Raw genomic sequence first — 21,410 nt, 5'->3', positions numbered from 1 at the left:
ACATTCCCCCAAATACACACACACATTCCCCCAAATACACACACACACACACACACACAGACACTCCCCCAAATACACACACACACGCACACACACATTCCCCCAAATACACACACACATTCCCCCAAATACACACACACATTCCCCCAAATACACACACACACACACACACACAGACACTCCCCCAAATACACACACACACGCACACACACAGACACTCCCCCAAATACACACACACATGCACACACACATTCCCCCAAATACACACACACATTCCCCCAAATACACACACACACTCCCCCAAATACACACACACACACATTCCCCCAAATACACACACACACTCCCCCAAATACACACACACACACACACACACAGACACTCCCCCAAATACACACACACACGCACACACACATTCCCCCAAATACACACACACATTCCCCCAAATACACACACACACACACACACACAGACACTCCCCCAAATACACACACACACGCACACACACATTCCCCCAAATACACACACACATTCCCCCAAATACACACACACACACACACAGACACTCCCCCAAATACACACACACACGCACACACACATTCCCCCAAATACACACACACATTCCCCCAAATACACACACACACTCCCCCAAATACACACACACACACATTCCCCCAAATACACACACACACACACACATTCCCCCAAATACACACACACACATTCCCCCAAATACACACACACACTCCCCCAAATACACACACACACACTCACATACACACACACACTCCCCCAAATACACACACACACACTCACATACACACACACATTCCCCCAAATACACACACACACACTCACATACATACACACACTCCCCCAAATACACACACTCACACACTCCCCCAAATACACACACTCACATACACACACACACTCCCCCAAATACACACACACACACACTCACATACATACACACATTCCCCCAAACGCACACACACACACACATTCCCCCAAATACACACACACACACATTCCCCCAAATACACACACACTCCCCCAAATACACACACACACACACTCCTCCAAATACACACACACACATTCCCCCAAATACACACACACACACACACTCCCCCAAATACACACACACTCCCCCAAATACACACACACTCCCCCAAATACACACACACTCCTCCAAATACACACACACTCCCCCAAATACACACACACTCCCCCAAATACACACACACTCCTCCAAATACACACACACACACACTCCTCCAAATACACACACACACTCCTCCAAATACACACACACACACATTCCCCCAAATACACACACTCCCCCAAATACACACACACTCCTCCAAATACACACACACACATACACTCCTCCAAATACACACACACACACACACTCCTCCAAATACACACACACACACTCCCCCAAATACACACACACACTCCTCCAAATACACACACACACACACACTCCTCCAAATACACACACACACATTCCCCCAAATACACAGACACACACACTCACCCAAATACACACACACTCCCCCAAATACACACACACACACACTCCTTCAAATACACACACACACATTCCCCCAAATACACACTCACAACACACGCACACACACTCCCCCAAATACACACTCACACACTCCCCCAAATACACGCACACACATTCCCCCAGATACACACACACACATTCCCCCAAATACACACTCACAACACACACACACACACTCCCCCAAATACACACACACACACATTCCCCCAAATACACATACACACTTCCCGAAACACACACACGCACACACACACAGACACATACACACACACTCCCCCAAATACACGCACACACTCCCCCAAATACACACACACACACACACTCCCCCAAATATACACACGCACACACACACACTCCCCCAAATACACAAACACACACACACTCCCCCAAATACACAAACACACACACACACACTCCCCCAAATACACACACATACACACACACACAGCAACACGCAACACACACACACTCCTCTAAATACACACATACACACACAAACTCACACACACACTCCCCCAACTACACACACACACACACTCCCCCAAATACAGATACACACACACACTCACACACAGCATTAAGGGAGGTGATGGCCTAGTGGTATTATCGCTGGAAACTCAACTAATGTTCTGGGGACCCCGGTTCGAATCCCGCCACGGCAGATGGTGGAATTTGAATTCAATAAAAAATATCTGGAATTAAGAATCTACTGATGACCATGAAACCATTGTCGATTGTTAGAAAAATCTGTCTGGTTCACTAATGTGATTTTGGGGAAGGAAATCTGGCCTACATGTGACTCCAGAGCCACAGCAATGTGGCTCTCAACTGTCCTCGGGCAACTCGGGACATTTACCTGACCAAATAGCACAAAAATGGATTGGGACCCAGAGGGGGTAGGTGGGTTTTTAAAACAACTTTCTAACATCGTGTTTATCTTCTTATGTTACTGCTCCGGCGGATATTCCCCCTCACTGCCCGAGTACTAGAATCATCGTGGACCCAAATGTATGGATTTCATATTTGATGAGACTTTGTAGAAATGGAATTTCCTCGTGTTGCCAAATGCTGGTCAGCCGGCGACGCCCATGTCCCACAAATGAATAAAAAGAACACGCACTCACCCAAACACTCACACGCACAGCAACAAGCACTTACCCTAACACGCACTCACACACTCAACACACTCACAGCAACACACATGTACAACATAGCAAAACAGACACACGTGCACACACCCATGCACACACAAATAGATGTATATGCACACAAACACACATGCATGCACACATATATTACATACACATGCACATGTACACACGGACAGACAAATGCACATGCTGCATAATACATATGCACATATGTGAACACGCATACATATAAACGTACCGCACATACACACGGATGGTGGACTGATATTTACCTGACCAAATGGCATCTCAGTTTAATTCGCTCTGTGCTATTTTACACAGAGTCTCCAGTGTAATTCCTGTCTGTCAGCATGGGTAAGAGTGTATACAGGTAGATCAGTTAAAAATAGCACAAAAATGGATTGAGACCCCGGGGGGGAGTAGGTGGGTTTTTAAAACATCTTTCTAACATCGTGTTTATCTTCTTATGTTACTGCACCGGCGGATATTCCCCCTCACTGGCCGAGTACTAGAATCAGGAGTGCCATATAACCACGGGTGGCACAGTGGTTCGCATTGCTGCCTCACAGCGCCATGGACCAGGGTTCAATTCTGCCCTCTGGTGACTGTCTGTGCGGAGTTTGCACATTCTCCCCGTGTCTGCGTGGGTTCCTCCGCGTGCTCCGGTTTCCTTCCACAGTCCAAAGATGTGCGGGTTAGGTTGATTGGCCATGCTAAATTAACCATCATGTCAGGGGGATTAGCAGGGTAAACATGAGGGGTTACAGGAATAGGGCCTGGGTGGGTGGGATTGTGGTCGGTGCAGACCCGATGGGCCAAATGGCCTCCTTCTGCACTATGGGGATTCTATTCTATGATTACTGGATTGGGATCGGTACAATGGTAGTTCCCCGCTCGATTTTGTCTCTGCCATGAGTTGTTCAGCCAGTGACCTGCGTAAGTGTGATAACAGGGGGGGCGGCCGAGTTCATTTCTGATGAGGAACTGGCTGGTTCTTGATGCGAGGACTGGGGTGAGGGATTGGCTGCAGAATAAAGCTTGCCAAATTGTGTAACGGGCGGCAGGTCACAGGCAGAGATGGCAGGCTTGTGAACTGGGTAGTGAGCGCAATAATCAATCTCTTTCAAAATCTACGCCATAAACACAACTCAACAGTTTCAGCCCGCAAAAAATAGGGAATCAAAATCATTCTCCTGCATGGCCATTTACTCTGGAAGTTGATTGTGATTCATACAGATGTGAAGAGAAATGATGGTTTGAGCTAAGCTGCAGCACATATTTTACAGTCTGTGTCTTCATCCTGTGCCGAGTATATGCCAAATGCTTGATTAACCACTGACAACCCACATCCACACATCTTCCTCAATTCCTTTTGGCTTTACTATGATAAATCATTGTGGCAGGAATTATTGTGTTTTATCTTTGCGAGAGGCATTTCAGAATCTCCTAAATCTACTACCTGCTAATAAAGTCACTTCAGGCCGGGTGCTTGGAAAATAATCCAATTAGATCACAATGCAGACGCGCACATTCTTGTTTGTGTTATCATTATCATTCTCCATCTGTTCGGTGACAAAACCCAAGATTCCTAAAGCAAGGTCCCAGCGGAGTTGAAAGGGACAGGAGAAAACTGGAGTAAGACCTCAGAGCAGGAAGTCCCTTCACCAAAATTCCTCTGTTTACAAGATCCAACAGCACTATACACAGCGCTCTCGGTTCGCAGTCTACATCCGGGGTGCCAGAGGAACTGACACTCCTGTTTACGTACAGAGCATGGGGCTCCCTGAATGGACCATCAATTTGCCCCTTAATCAGGGACATCTTTTGTTGTCCAACCAAATAAACAAAATCAAACTAACTTAGGGACAACTCAAAAGGGGCAGCTCCCTAAAAGGAGGGGGAACCGCCCGAAACAAAAGACAAAGCAGAAAGGAAACTTAAAACATCAAATTAAAATGTGACTAAAGGGGTCAATAATACACCCCAGTCCCTGCGGTGCCCGGCGGGCATGGAAGGCATCAACGGTGCCCTCAGACACCCCGTGTTCCCTCTCCAGGGACACCCGGCCGCGATTATAGCCGCGGTGGAGGGGCAGACAGTCAGGTTGGACGACCCCCTCGATCGCCCGCTGCCTAGACCTGTAGTTGGCACGCCTTGCCAGGCCTTTAATCAGGGAGTTCATATTCAAGCAAGCCAACCTCAATTGCCTGATTAAAATCGTTACAAAAGCGTTGTCCCAATCAGGAAGTAGTGATTTGAAAACATTAAGTTGTAAGAGGAAGAGGAAATCCAGGGTGTTAAGAGCTACGGTTTTGAGGACCGAAGAAAAAGAATATTTTTCCACGTAATGATTAATTTGCCGGCCTCACTCCCACACTCTATCCTTGGCAAAATTGAGTTTATCCAAAATCTGTGCCCCCTCCGAGAAGCGCAGTGCTGCCTCCTCGCCTGCTGTCCCCTACGTTAATGTGGAACAAGTGCTGGGAAGCCGTTAATATGGAGTTTCCCCGTTCTTGCAGCAGTGATGTCGCTGTGGGATGGGCGAATCAGAGAGAACATGCCACAGGAGCGACGTGATTAGAATCATAGAACCCCTACAGTACAGAAGGAGGTCATTCGGCCCATCGAGTCTGCACCGACAACAATCCCACCCAGACCCTATTCCTGTAACCCCACATATTTACCCCGCTAATCCCTCTAACCTACACATCTTGGGACACTAAGGGACAATTTAGCATGGCCAATCAACCTAACCTGCCCATCTTTAGACTGTGGGAGGAAACCCACGCAGACATGGGGAGAACATGCAAACTCCACACAGACAATGACCCATGCCGGGAATCGAACCCAGGTCCCTGGAGCTGTGAGGCAGCAGTTCTAGCCACTGTGCTGCCATTAGTTATGGTTATGGTTAAGGGTTATGGTGAGCGGGCGGGTAAGTGGAACGGAGTCCACGAAAAGATCAGCCATGATTTTATTGAATGGCAGGGCAGGCTTGAGGGACCAAATGGCCTACTCCTGCTCCTAGTTCTTATGTTCTTATGATACTCATGGGCTTAGACATGATTACTAATGATTTGATTTGATTTATTATTGTCATATGTAAGAACATACAGTGAAAAGTAACCAAAAGGGAAAATGCTGGAAAATCTCAGCGGGTCTGGCAGCATCTGTAAGGAGAGAAAAGGGCTGACGTTTCGAGTCCAGATGACCCTTTGACAAAGCTGAAAAGTACAAAAGTATTGTTTCTTGCGCGCTATACAGACAAAGCATACCATTCATAGAGAAGGAAATGAGAGAGTGCAGAATGTAGTGTTACAGTCATAGCTAGGGTTTAGAGAAAGAACAACTTAATGCGAGGTAGATCCATTCAAAAGTCTGACAGCAGCAGGGAAGAAGCTGTTCTTGTGTCGCTTGGTATGTGACCTCAGACTTTTGTATCTTTTTTCCGATGGAAGAAGGTGGAAGAGAGAATGTCCGGGGTGCGTGGGGTCCTTAATTATGCTGGCTGCTTTGCCAAGGCAGCGGGAAGTGTAGACAGAGTCAATGGATGGGAGGCTGGTTTGCGTGATGGATTGGGCTACATTCACGACCTTTTGTAGTTCCTTGCGGTCTTGGGCAGAGCAGGAGCCATACCAAGCTTTCTATGAGGCATAAGATTCGGCCCGGAAACACGCCAACACCATCAGATAATCATTACCTTTTCTGCCCCAGAACCAACATTCTGCCATTTTTTGGTGAGATTTCACCCTTTATCTCTAATTTTATTCACTGCCCGGTTGGCAGCCGTGCCTTCTGCTGCCAAAGTACAAAGCTTTGGAATTCCTTCCCAAAACCTCACCACCTCTCTTTCCTCCTCTGAGATGCACCTTCAAACTTTCCCCTTGGACTGACCTGCCCGAGAATCTCCTTTACACAAATGTCATTTTATAACTTTGGGTGCAGTATTCAAAGGTTCACTCCCTTCTCCCAGCCCGAGACTGGTCAAAGATCACTGGGAATCCAGCGGAAATGTTTCCAGGATAAAGTAAAGTTTAAAGTTTATTCATTAGTCACAAGTAGGCTTATATTAACACTAATAATGAAGTTACTGTGAAAATTCCCCGAGTCGCCACACTCCGGCGCCTGTTCGGGTACACTGAGGGAGAATTTAGCACGGCCAATGCACCCTAACCAGCACGTCTTTCGGACTGTGGGAGGAAACCGGAGCACCCGGAAGAAACCCACGCAGACACGGGGAGAATGTACAGACTCCGCACAGACAGTGACCCAAGCCAGGAATTGAACCCGGGTCCCTGGTGCTGTGAGGCAGCAGTGCGAACCACTGTGCCACCGTGCCGTCCTCCGGACAATCTAGGGGAAGAAGATGGCCTTTCACCTCAACAACAGGGAAGGGAGTGCACTGGAATTCCCACTATGTCGAGCCCTGTTTTATTAAATGGGATTATACTGCACCCACTGGGATTATACTGCACCCACTGGGAGAACACTGCACCCACTGGGAGAACACTGCACCCACTGGGAGAACACTGCACCCACTGGGATTATACTGCACCCACTGGGATTATACTGCACCCACTGGGAGAACGCAGCACCCACTGGGATTATACTGCACCCACTGGGATTATACAGCACCCACTGGGATTATACAGCACCCACTGGGAGAACACTGCACCCACTGGGATTATACTGCACCCACTGGGAGAACACTGCACCCACTGGGATTATACTGCACCCACTGGGAGAACACTGCACCCACTGGGAGAACGCAGCACCCACTGGGATTACACTGCACCAACTGGGAGAGCGCTGCACCCACTGGGACAACACTGCATCCACTGGGATTATTCTGCACTCACTGAGAGAACACTGCACCCACTGAGAGAACACTGCACGCACTGGGACAACACTGCACCCACTGGGAGATCACTGCACCCACTGGGGTTATACTGCGCCCACTGGGATTATACTGCACCCACTGGGAGAACGCAGCATCCACTGGGAGAACACAGCACCCACTGGAGTTACACTGCACGCACTGGGAGAATACTGCACCGACTGGGAGAACACTGCACCCACTGGAATTATACTGCATCCACTGGGAGAACACTGCATGCACTGGGAGAACACTGCACTCACCCGGAGAACACTGCACCCACTGGGAGAACACCACCCACTGGGAGAACAATGCACCCATTAGGAGAACACTGTATCCACTAGGAGAACACTATACCCACTGGGAGAACACTAGACCCACTGGGAGAACACTGCACCCATTGGGAGAACACTGCATCCACTGGGAGAACAATGCACCCATTGGGAGATCACTGCACCCACTGGGAGAACACGGCACCCACTGGGAGAACAATGCACCCATTGGGAGAACACTGCATCCACTGGGAGAACACTGTACCCACTGGGAGAACACTGCGCCCACTGGGAGAACAATGCACACATTGGTAGAGCACTGCATCCACCAGGAGAACACTACACCCAGTGGAATTACACTGCACCTACTGTGAGAACTTCACCCACTGGGAGAACACTGAACCCACTGAGAGAACACTGAACCCACTGAGAGAACACCACCCATTGGGAGAAGACTGCACCCACTGGAGTTATACTGCACCCACTGGGAGAACACTGCACCCACTGGGAGAATTCTACACCCACTGGGATTACATTGCACCCACTGGGAGAACATTGCACCCACTGAGAGAACACTGCACGCACTGGGACAACACTGCACCCACTGGGAGAACACTGCACCCACTGGGATTATACTGCACCCACTGGGAGAACACTGCACCCACTGAGAGAACACTGCACGCACTGGGACAACACTGCACCCACTGGGAGAACACTGCACCCACTGGAGTTATACTGCACCCATTGGGAGAATTCTACACCTAATGGGGTTACACTGCACCCACTGGGAGATCATTGCACCCACTAGGAGATCACTGCACCCAGTGGGATTATTTACTGAAATTCCTCTTGTTGAAGGGGGAGATGGATTTTCTTCCTTGTTGGAAATTCCATGTGGAACATTCTGATTGTGTTTTGTTTGGTTGTTCAGTAGGGGGAGCTTTGGGAGTGAGCACAGATCCCAGTTGACACAACACAACCTGTCCTGGAGTTTCCACGGTTGCAGAAATAATTGAATGAAAAGAGCTAAATGGGCAGACCCGCCAGCTGGGACAATTCATTTCACAAAAACTGTTAACTATTGTCGGGCAAACTGGATCTGTAAGAATTCCAGCGTAAACAGGAAAGAAATCTACTCAGATCAAATTCCATGGAGGCAGGAGTGGACTGGGATCTGTGCCTCATCTTAACTCAGAAACATCTCCAGTCACTTTGCAATCTCCGCAAGAATTGAAAATAATTGATTGTTTCCCAGATTGGCCTTTCTTTTCCTGAGGAATGTTCTTTAAACGTGATTCCATTGAGCTGGTGTGTGCCTGGCTCAGCGAGGGAGCTGCGTTTCTGCTCGATGGAGCCGTCAGTGTTTGATAAGACAGTTATTTTATAGTATGCTGCTCCCTCTGCTGTACATTAACCAGAGAAACACAAAACCAAAAACCAGAAATGCTGATAAAACCCAGAGAGAAACACAGTGAACGTTTACAGTTCAATCTAACGCTCCTTCGAAATGCAAATTAATTTAGGATTATTTGTTTATAGATTAAGCTTTGAGTGTGTTATAGAGTCATAGAGGTTTACAGCATGGAAACAGGCCCTTCGGCCCAACTTGTCCATGCCGCCCTTTTTTTTAAACCCCTAAACTAGTCCCAATTGCCCACGTTTGGCCCATATCCCTCTATACCCATCTTATCCATGTAACTGTCTAAACACTTTTTAAAAGACAAAATTGTACCCGCCTCTCCTACTACTCTGGCAGCTTGCTCCAGACACTCACCACCCTGTGTGAGAAAATTGCCCCTCTGGACACTTTTGTATCTCTCCCCTCTCACCTTAAACCTGTGCCCTCTCGTTTTAGACTCCCCGACCTTTGGAAAAGATATTGACTATCTAGCTGATTTGTGCCCCTCATGATTTTATAGACCTCTATAAGATCACCCCTCAGCCACCTACGGTCCAGAGAAAAAAGTTCCAGTCTACCCAGCCTCTCATAACTCAAACCATCAAGTCCCGGTAGCATCCTAGTAAATCTTTTCTGCACTCTTTCTAGTTTAATAATATCCTTTTTATAAAAGGGTGACCAGAACTGTACACAGTATTCCAAGTGTGGCCTTACCAATGTCTTGTACAACTTCAACAAGACGTCCCAAATATACTTACCAGGTTTGGAGACAATTTAAAAACCAGCTGTAAGAATATTTTTATGTATAATTTCTAATTGGAAGTAGTGGAGATTTCAAGTCAATAAATCAATAGCGTCTACTACTGTTTTCCTGGGCAATAGTTTAGTGAAATAATTCTGGGCGGGATTTTCCGGCGCTTCCCGCTGACGGGATCTTCTGGTTCTTCCCCCCACCCACATCCCCCTCAGCGGGACAAACGAGCCACGTGAAACGGTGTAGATATCGGCAGCTAATGGCGAGCGGTCTCTGCTGCCGGAAAACCCTGGGGGGGGGGGGGGCTGGAAAATCCCGGACTTGCTCAGATCGATCGGCTGAAGTACGCGTAACTCCGGTTGATTTATTTGCCGGATTTGGGAGGTACAGCAAGATTTCATTGGGACTGTAATAACTCCAGGAGTCGGCTGTGAAGGAACAATGCTTTTATTGCACAAAATAAATTAAATCAAAACTACAAGCCCATGGTGAACACAAACAGGTCCCAACTGGGACAATATAACACCCGCTCAGGGGCCTGCTTTATACAGGGTTCGGTATACGAGCTCCACTGAGTTAATTACCAATAAGAAGTCTCACAACACCAGGTTAAAGTCCAACAGGTTTATTTGGTAGCAAATACCATGTTGGACTTTAACCTGGTGTTGTGAGACTTCTTACTGTGTTCACCCCAGTCCAACGCCGGCATCTCCACATCTTAATTACCAATCTCCAGGGAGCTCATATTCGACGGGTCCTACAGGGAGGTCAATCAGTGATTCCCCATGCAAGTCCTGGGGGTTATCACAGGGACAAACTTACATTGGCCATTGAATCCATTTATAGCATTCAGAATACAGTCTCCCATAGAATCCCTGCCCTGCAGAAGGAGGCCATTCGGCCCATCAACTCTGCACCATCAGGATATACTACTCAGGCCCTCCGCTCTGCCCTATTCCTGTAACCCCACACATTTAGCATGGCTAATCCATCTAACCTCCACATCTTTAGTCACTAAGGGGCAACTTAATGTGGCCAATTCACCTAAACTACACATCGTTGGACTGTGGGAGGAAACCGGAGCACCCGGAGGAAACTCACGCAGACACTGGGAGAACGTGCAAATTCCACAACGCACGCTATCGAGCTTTAACTTCACAGTGTGGAATTGACGCTTCGAAAGTCGGCCTGATTGACGTGTTGCTTCGAGTCGGGGCAACCTTTTAGCTGCTGGAGCAGACTGATCCAGTTCTAGCCGGGGCGGTGGGGGGTGGAGAGAGAGAGAATGTGATTCCCAATCCTGGGGGCTGTGGGGGCAGGGTGTGGGGTGACATTTGAGGCAGGCCGGAGGAAGTGTACTCCTGTTCCCAGCCCCACAAGCTGTAAATCCAGTTGCCTTTGCCCCGGGGGGGGGGGGGGGGCGGGGGTACCCTCGGCTCCCTTCACCTCCCTCGGAAACCCAGAGTTAACTCTGCAAAGCGATTAAATCAGGGACTGCCCGCCCGATTAAAAATATTGAAGTGACTCGCCGTTTTCCCCAAGAGAATAAGTTCATAAGATATAGGAGCAGAATTAGGCCATTCGGCCCATCGTGTCTGTTCCGCCATTCGATCATGGCTGATAAGCTCCTCATCCCCATTTTCCTGTCTTCAACCCATTAGGTTGGTGGGGGTTGAGATTTTTGTCAATTTTAACATCTAACCTGACCACTACCGCCCCCCCCACCCCCCCACGCCTTTGGGGGTTCACCTACAACCTCCGAGTCTGACTGAATCCCTGTGAGTGAGTTTCATTGCTCCTCTGGCTCCTGAACACACTCGGGTCGGCAGAGTGATTGGGACTGTGACGCTGTCCATGCTAATGCTGAACTCAGTGTGAATCTCAGCTTGCACAGGCCAGCGACAACTCAGGTGCCCTGCCTTCACACTCACTTGGCCTGATATGTCTGAGGGTGCCACAATCAGTTACCTACAGCTTCCAGAACTTTCTAAATGACCCAGGCAGCAACTGAAACATTGACTGGATTTGTCGCGAGGTACCTCCTGATAGGTCAGCCGCTCTTGTTCTATCTCAGTGAGATGTCATTGCGTTAGAACAAGAATACGAACAAAATCTGAAAGCTACCTTGTGCCTCGGACTTATCACCACATAAAAAATGTCTATTTAATTTGAGAGGTATTTTGCACGACTTAGAATAGAATGAGTGCGGAAGGAGCGCATTCGGCCCATCGAGCCAAATCCATTTATCCACTTATCCATTGGGCGGCACGGTAGCACAGTGGTTAGCGCTGCTTCTTCACAGCTCCAGGGACCCGGGTTCGATTCCCGGCTCGGGTCACTGTCTGTGTGGAGTTTGCACATTCTCCTTGTGTCTGCGTGGGTTTCCTCCGGGTGCTCCGGTTTCCTCCCACAGTCCAAAGATGTGCGGGTTAGGTTGATTGGCCATGCTAAAATTGCCCCTTAGTGTCCTGAGATGCGTAGGTTAGAGGGATTAGTGGGTAAATATGTAGGGATATGGGGGTAGGGCCTGGGTGGGATTGTGGTTGGTGCAGACTCGATGGGCCAAATGGCCTCTTTCTGTGCTGTAGGGTTTCTATAATTTCTATCATTCTATCAGCCTGCACCAACTCTCAGGTAACATTTCCACCCAGGCTCTATCCCCCTAAGCCCACACACTTATCCCACTAATCTGCCCTAACCTACACAACTGGGGATACTAAGGGACGATTTAGCAAGGCCAATCCACCTAACCTCTGCAGGGTAGCACCACGGTTAGCACTGCTGCCTCACAGTGCCAGGGATCCGGGTTTGATTCCCAGCTTGGGTCACTGCACCTGAACAGGTGCCGGAGTGTGGCGATTCGCAGGAGGTGCTCACACCCCGCGGGGGATTCTCTGGTAACGCAACAATGCTGCTGACTTTTCCCGTCAGCGGGTCTGTGATAACCCCTCGGAGCGGCTATTCTGCATCAACCCTCACCGGCCATGAGGGAAAGACTCACAGCCAGAAAGAAAAGTCACTGCTTTCAGATAGCTGCCTGTGTGGGTGGAGACTGGTCTCTCCTTGGTGAAGATACTGTTGCCCTGACACTGTGCTGCTGCTGGGAGGAGCAGCTGAGGAGGGAGGGCCAGTTCAAAGCTGCAACTCCCCCACCTCCTCATGCCGAGCTCAGCCAGAAGAGGAAATAGAGAGTCAACTTTCAAACTGTCTGCTCCCAGTCTTGTTAACTGGGAGTATCGATGGGACTGTAACACTATAGCGCCCGTGCTGTGACCTACATTCCCGTCCCATGGGACACCCTGTCGGGATTGTATCAACATTTGCAAAGCCTCCTTCAGACAGAAGTGTGAAATCTATCGCTGGTAGTTACACGCCGAGAGTTTTCAACCCATTGCTACGTGACTGATCCAGGTCACTCTTCATGTCTCAGTGCTCACGGTTAGCACTGCTGCCTCACAGCGCCAGGGACCCAGATTCAATTCCTGGCTTGGGTCACAGTCTGTGCAGAGCCTGCACATTCTCCCCATGTCTGAACAAACAAAGAACAGTACAGCACAGGAACAGGCCCTTCGGCCCTCCAAGCCTGCGCCGCTCATGTGCCCAACTAGACCAACCAGTCTGCGAGGGTTTCCTCCCACAGTCCGAAAGACGTGCTGGTTAGGGTGCATTGGCCGTGCTAAATTCTCCCTCAGTGTACCCAAACAGGCGCCGGAGTGTGGCGACTAGGGGATTTTCACAGTAACTTCATTGCAGTGTTAATGTAAGCCTACTTGTGACTAATAAATAAACTTTAAACTTTGCCTGCACACCTTTGGAGTGTGGGAGGAAAGCGGAGAACCCGGAGGAAACCCGCGCAGACATGGGGAGAATGTGCAGACTCCACAGAGACAGCTGCAGTGTCTGCACAATCCTCACCATTGTGTTCATATTGACTCTCGACTCCCGATCTCCGGTATTGGAAAAACATAAGAACATAAGAACTAGGAGCAGGAATAGGCCATCTGGCCCCTCGAGCCTGCTCCGCCATTCAATAAGGTCATGGCTGATCTTTTTGTGGACTCAGCTCCACTTACCCGCCCGCTCACCATAACCCTTAATTCCTTTACTGTTCAAAAATGTATCTATCCTTGCCTTAAAAACATTCAAGCCTCATCTGCTTCACTGGGCAGGGAATTCCACAGATTCACAACCCTTTGTGTGAAGAAGTTCCTCCTCAACTCAGTCCTAAACCTGCTTCCCCTTATTTTGAGACTATGCCCCCTAGTTCTAGTTTCACCCGCCACTGGAAACAACCTTCCTGCTTCTATCTTATCTGTTCCCTTCATAATTTTATATGTTTCTATAAGATCCCCCCTCATTCTGGGTGTGCAAGTCCACAGATCCTTGAAAGTGACGTCACAGGTGGAGAAGGTGGTGAAGAAGGCATATGGCATGCTTGCCTTTATAGGACGGGGCATAGATTATAAAAGTTGGGGTCTGATGTTGCAGATGTATAGAACGTTGGTTCGGCCGCATTTGGAATACTGCGTCCAGTTCTGGTCGCCACACTACCAGAAGGACGTGGAGGCTTTGGAGAGAGTACAGAGGAGGTTTACTAGGATGTTGCCTGGTATGGAGGGACTTAGTTATGAGGAGAGATTGGGTAAATTGGGGTTGTTCTCCCTGGAAAGACGGAGGATGAGGGGGGACTTAATAGAGGTGTATAAAATTATGAAAGGCATAGATAGGGTGAACGGTGGGAAGCTTTTCCCCAGGTCGGTGGTGACGTTCACGAGGGGTCATAGGTTCAAGGTGAAGGGGGGGAGGTTTAACACAGATATCAGAAGGACATATTTTACACAGAGGGTGGTGGGGGCCTGGAATGCGCTGCCAGGCAAGGTGGTGGAGGCGGACACACTGGGAACGTTTAAGACTTATCTAGACAGCCATATGAACGGAGTGGGAATGGAGGGATACAAAAGAATGGTCTAGTTTGGACCAGGGAGCGGCGCGGGCTTGGAGGGCCGAAGGGCCTGTTCCTGTGCTGTATTGTTCTTTGTTCTTTGTTCTTCTGAATTCCAATGAGTATAGCCCCAGTCTACTCAGTCTTTCCTCATAAGCCAACCCTCTCAACTCCGGAATCAACCTAGTGAATCTCCTCTGCACCCCCTCCAGTGCCAGTATATCCTTTCTCAACTAAGGAGACCAAAACTGTACACAGTACTCCAGGTGTGGCCTCACCAGCACCTTATACAGCTGCAACATAACCTGAACGTTCAAAGACTATTTCCTTGGGTGGATGGAGCTATTACAAGGGGGCATAACTATAGGGTTCGTGGTGGGAGATATAGGAAGGATATCAGAGGTAGGTTCTTTACGCAGAGAGTGGTTGGGGTGTGGAATGGACTGCCTGCAGTGATAGTGGAGTCAGACACTTTAGGAACATTTAAGCAGTTATTGGATAGGCACATGGAGCACACCAGGATGATAGGGAGTGGGATAGCTTGATCTTGATTTCAGATAAAGCTCGGCACAACATCGTGGGCCGAAGGGCCTGTTCTGTGCTGTACTGTTCTATGTTCTATAACCTCGCTGTTTTTAAACTCCATCCCTCTCCCAATGAAAGACAAAATTCCATTTGCCTTCTTAATTACCTGCTGCACCTGCAAACCAACTCCTTGAGATTCCTGCACAAGGACACCCAGGTCCCTCTGCACAGCAGCATGCTGCAATTTTTTACCATTTAAATAATAGTCCATTTTGCTGTTATTGCTACCAAAATGGATGACCTCACATTTACCAACATTGTACTCCATCTGCCAGACCCCCTCGCCCATTCACTTAGACTATCTATATCCCTTTGCAGACTTTCAGTGTCCTCTGCACACTTTGCTCTGCCACCTATCTTAGTGTCACCTGTGGTGTACCCTGCAGATCCCCCAAAGAGTTTCTGTGCCACCCAGTCCACAAAGGTCCCAGTGTGAGGATTGTGCGAGAATTACTCAGGTGGTTCCCACCTCTCCAGGGCCCTGCCCTGCACTGGGAATCATCCAAAACCCCAATTTAAATCACAGACTTTGGATGGATCGGACTGCCTTTCAGCAGGAGTTAGAAGAATAGGAACCACTGGGTAACTCTCGTACTGACACCCACCCCCGGCCAACCCAACTCCTCCGCGTCCATGAATCTACTCAGTGACTGAGGAACCACACCTCTCTGGAGACGTTAATTCCAAAGATTCTCCACCCTCAAAGTGAAGACATTCCTCATCTCTCTCCTCCTCTCTCTCTCTCTCTCTCTTCCTTGCGCGCCCCCCCCCCCCCCCCCGGGCAAAAATGCGAGAAACCGGAAATAAAACCACGAAGCGCTGGAAATGCTCAGTTGTTTTAGCAACATCTGTGGAGAGAGAAACAGAGTTAACGTTTCATCAGCATTCAGAATACCAACATAATAACAGGCTTTATTTTATTCATTTATGGGACATGGGCATTGTTGGCTAGACCAACATTTATTGCCCATCCCTAATTGCCTCGAGAAGATTCCCAACTTGGGTCACTGTCTGTGTGGAGTCTGCACGCTCTCCCCATGTCTGCGTGGGTTTCCTCCGGGTGCTCCGGTTTCCTCCCACAGTCCAAAGATGTGCGGGTTAGGTTGATTGGTCATGCTAAATTGCCCCCTAGTATCAGGGGATGTGTAGGTTAGAGGGATTAGTGGGGTAAATGTGTGGGGTTGTGGGGATAGGGCCTGGGGTGGGATGGTTGTTGGTGCAGACTCCATGGGCTGAATGGCCTCCATTTGCACTGTGGGGATTCTATGATTCTATGAAGGTAGGGGTGGCCTGCCTTCTTGAATCATTGTAGTCCATGTGGTGTAGGTACACCCACAGTGCTGTTAGAGAGGGAGTTCCAGGATTTTGGCCCAGCGACTGCGAGGGAATGGTGATATATTTCCAGGTCAGGATGGAGTGTGGCTTGTACAGGAACTTGCAGGTGGTGGTGTTCCCATGCTGCCTAATCGGCTGAGCTTTTCCAACATGTTCTGCTTTTATTTCCCTCAATCTCTCTCAATGAGATCACATTCTTCTAAACACCAGAGAGTTGTGGGCCTGTTTCACTCTCTCTCCTCAGTGGACAGCCACCTCGTTGGGATTACCAGGGGAATCACATCCCACGCAGTTCTAAATGCAAACGGAATTCTGTTAAACATTATGGGACTGTAATCCCACAGGAAGCTCCGAATGAATTATAGAATAGAATCATAGACTCTGACAGTGCAGAAGGAGGCCATTCAGCCCATTGAGTCTGCACCGACAACAATCCCACCCAGACCCTATTGCTGTGAGCCCACATATTTACCCTGCTAATCCCCCTGACACTGAGGGGCAATTTGCCATGGCCAATCCACCAGACCCGCACGTCTTTGGAGGGTGGGAGGAAACCGGAGCACCCGGAGGAAACTCCACACAGACACGGGGAGAACATGCAGACACCACACAGACAGTGACCCGAGGCTGGAATTGGGTCCATGGGTCCCTGGAGCTGTGAGGCAGCAGTGCTAACACCTGTGCCACCGTGCCTCCAGTGGAGCCCAGATGGTTGGAATGACCTTGATCTTCATCCCCTTGGAGCACTTCTTCTCCTGCTGGTGTTTCCGATTCCCCCTCGTTCCCTCAGCGGGGATTACCAAGAGCGGCGATGCTGGGAGCTGTCTGAACAAGCTGATAATAATGAACGGGAAGTTGAGTCCAGAAGCTGTTGAGTATATGAACATTGCCATGTCTAAGGCAGCTGCGTAAGCACAATGTGGACATTTCTGCTCGAGAACTTTCAATATTTGACCCTCATTTTAGCAAATCGTGTTTACTGAGTTCTCCCTCCTGTTAAAGTATCACACATTTACATAAAAATCCCACTACAGATTATACATATATTTAACAGACTGACGATATAGTGCAAGCACAAATATCAAACGTGTTTTGATATCATTGATACCTACAGCACTTTGGGGCGAGGGATCAAAGGATATGGGGGGAAGGCAGAGTCAGGCTATTGAGTTGGATGATCAGCCAATTTCATAATGGATGGTGGAGCAGGGCTCGAAGGGCCAAAGGGCCCCCTGCAGCTCCTATTTTTTTAGTTTTTAAAGTTTATTTATTTGTGTCATAAGTAGGCTTACATTAACACTGCAATGAAGTTACTGTGAAAATCCCCCAGTCGCCACAGTCCAGCGCCTGTTCAGGTCAATGTACCCTAACCAGCATGCCTTTCAGACTGTGGGAGGAAACCGGAGCAACCGGAGGAAACCCACGCAGACACGGGGAGAATGTGCAGACTCCACACAGACAGTGGCCCAAGCCAGGAATTGAACCCGGGTCCCTGGCGCTGTGAGACAGCAGTGCTAACCACTGTGCTACCGTGCTGTTTCTATGATGACTTGCATTGTCAGTGTGTCAGATGTGGTTAACACATGTGTGTAACACGCGTGTCTCTGAAGTTCATTCCCACTGCTGGATGTAGAAATCCAGGCCAACACTCCGGTACCGACCGGAGGGAGTGCTGCATTGGCTATTGCACGAAATGTTGAACTGAAGCCCCATGATATAAAAGATCCCCCAGTGCTATTTTGAAGAACAACGGGGGAATTATCCCGAGGGTAGAATTTTAAGGATGGTGAGTGATCATCGCTCTCCATCCTGAGAGTCTGTGCCTTACGCACAGCCTCACTCGAGTGTTGATTGGCAGTGGGAGTTGGCAGGTATTCCATCAGCCTGCGGGAGGAAGTATGTCTGACAACCCTTCAACCCAGCCAGACACAGCGCTGCAGTGGCTACAAGCGGTACTGCAGCGCTCTGCCTGGGGCAAAGTCCTGGGGCCTTTGAAAAGGTGAGTCCCAGAGGGTGGGATCACTGGGGGGTTGGGATGGGTGTGATCGCAACAACTGGGGGTAGACCACGGGAGTAAGGGGTTTCCAGAGTTCCAACAGCCCAGGAGGAAGGGCACCCCAACTCGGAGGGAGCCTTCAAAGTGAGGTGTTTCCCCCCCCCCCCCTTCCCACCCAAGGTGGGGAAAGTGTAAATGTCGCTTGCCCACCTGCTCCTGCCAGCCTAGAAACTGAGGCTAGGTGGGAAAGGCCCTGAAGTGACCATTGAGTGGCGTGAATGGGCGGGTTTCCTGCACATGGCACTGCCCACCCAGGCATGAAATCACTTCTGGGTTTGGATGGATAGGTTCCCAGGGGGAATCCCATCCATTTTACATTCCCCCCCCCCAAACCACAACCTCAAAGCCCACCTGCGGGGGAGGGTAAGATTCAGCCCAATGTGTCCAGGGCAATATTTATCCCTCAATCAACATCACCAACACAGATTATCTGGTCATTACTATATTGCTGTTTGTGGGAGCTTGCTGTGCACAGGTTGATGGTCATGTTTCCTACATTAAGACAGTAACCACATTTCAAAGGTGCTTCATTGACCTTTTGGAATGCTCGGTGGTTTTGAAAGGCGCTACGGGCAGCACGGTGGCACAGTGGTTAGCACTGCTGCCTCACAGCGCCAAGGACTCGGCTTCAATTCCCGGCTTGGGTCACTGTCTGTGAGGAGTTTGCAAGTTCTCCCCATGTCTGCGTGGGTTTCCTCCCATTGTCCATCGACGTGCTGTTTAGGTGGATTGGCCATGCTAAATTCTCCCTCAGTGTACCCGAACAGGTGCTGGAGCGTGGCGACTAGAGGATTTTCACAGTAACTTCATTATAGTGTTAATGTAAACCTACTTGTGACATTAATAAATAAACTTAAAAAAAATAAATACAGGCCTGTCATTTTCTTCATTGAAAACAATAGCAAATTCCCATCAGAGGAAGGGAAACAAAGATAGTGGTGGATTTTGGGATATGGACAACAATGCAACTGACCCCAGGATGGGCCTGTTTATAAACATTAGCCTTGTAGCTTTAAAGGGATTAGTCTGTATTTTTATAATAGCAACACATCTTCAGGCTGTCCTGAAATACATTCCCTCCAGTGGTCGGCCTTTGAAGCTTCGACAGCTCTGTATTTTGTGTAAAGGCAGCTGTCAACTTGACAGAACCAACTCCCCAGGCAATCAATGGAAGAATGACCACATGGTCTCTTTGTGATGGTTCTGCGTGAGTGAGGAATGTTGGCCAATACCCTGACAAAGTCTGTGTCAATGGAACAGCGCTTGTCAGTGCAGAGTGTAATGCCCGGTCCTTATTAAAACAGCCTTCTCCCCCCATACCAACTGATTGGGAGCAAGGTCGGTGGAATTCTGCTGTTTGGTAATGATGGCAGAATCTAATGCTGGAATTTTCTGGCTGTTCATGCCGGCATGATTTTCCAGTCCCACCAATGGCACATCCCTCACCGCGGGTTTACTGGCAGCGAGGAAACCCCATTGGCAATGACGAGACCAATAAATCCTGCCGCCGGCCAATGGCAGGCCACCTCGAAACACGCGGCAGGTTGCGTGGAAAATCCCGCCCCACAGGTCAGCCGGGTAAAAGAATCACCTTTCAGATGGAAGCATTCCGCAAAACTGCCAGCATTAAAGTGTCTTCCATGATGATATTGCCAGAGAACTCCCCTCCAAGTTGCTTAGTAACGAGTAAGGTCACAGTGACATTGTATTACTCTCGCTTTAGGCAAAGGTTTCAATTCTGCGGCATGAGCGGGGATGGGGTTGTTGAGCTGAGCAATCCTCAGGCATATACATCAATAAACGCACAACTAGAAATGAAACGGTGACGATAAAGAAAACTAATGTCTACAATTAGAATTATCTGGGGGTTTTTTTTTCAACAAAATACAACCCAAAATGGGATCGACACCGATTTTTGACATCCTCCGATGTCTCTTCTGCTTTCGAGTGTTTGTGGCTGTGTTGAGGTCTCTGTAATGAGGATCTGACGGCGTATCAATCGGTTAGTTAGTCTGACTTCACTCTTCAGAGGGCAGCGGGACTCAATGTTAGAGAATTGAGAAATGGAAAGTTAAAGCATGAAACGCTGAATGAGAGATTGTGAAGGGAGGGAAGGTTATTTCTCCACAATGCTTACACTGAGCTCTCAATTCCTTTACAGGTTCTATATCGAAAGCATTGCTTACCTGAAGGACAATGCCACCATTGAACTTTTCTTTCTGAATGCAAAGTCGTGTATCTACAAGGTAAGAGTGTGTCCCCAGTGGCAATCTCTGTTATAATATTGACCAAGTCCAGTCCATAGACAACTACAGAGTTTGGAAAGACTACAAGAGATGTATGAAGCTCAGTAGCCCAGTGATGTTAAAGAGTGACTGAAAGCAAATCACTGCGGATGCTGGAATCTGAAACCAAAAGAGAAAATGCTGGAAAATCTCAGCAGGTCTGGCAGCATCTG

The 21,410-nt window shown here is 48.8% G+C and overlaps 1 protein-coding gene across 6 annotated transcripts in view; it reads left to right on the top strand.

Annotated features, from left to right (window-relative positions):
* frmd4a (FERM domain containing 4A) overlaps window positions 1-21,410 on the top strand; it is a 395,474-nt gene that overhangs the window by 204,863 nt on the left and 169,201 nt on the right. For all 6 annotated transcript variants that reach the window (XM_078235965.1, XM_078235964.1, XM_078235961.1 and 3 more), the window contains exon 5: window positions 21,114-21,198. In XM_078235965.1, coding sequence (XP_078092091.1) covers window positions 21,114-21,198 — 85 coding nt within the window. The remainder of the gene's footprint in view (window positions 1-21,113; window positions 21,199-21,410) is intronic.

The sequence above is a fragment of the Mustelus asterias genome, chromosome 19 (genome assembly GCF_964213995.1).
Source record: "Mustelus asterias chromosome 19, sMusAst1.hap1.1, whole genome shotgun sequence".
NCBI classification, from domain to species: Eukaryota; Metazoa; Chordata; class Chondrichthyes; order Carcharhiniformes; family Triakidae; genus Mustelus; species Mustelus asterias.
The sequence above is the reverse complement of the archived record's forward strand: the minus strand, read 5'-3'. Positions and strand labels throughout refer to the sequence as shown.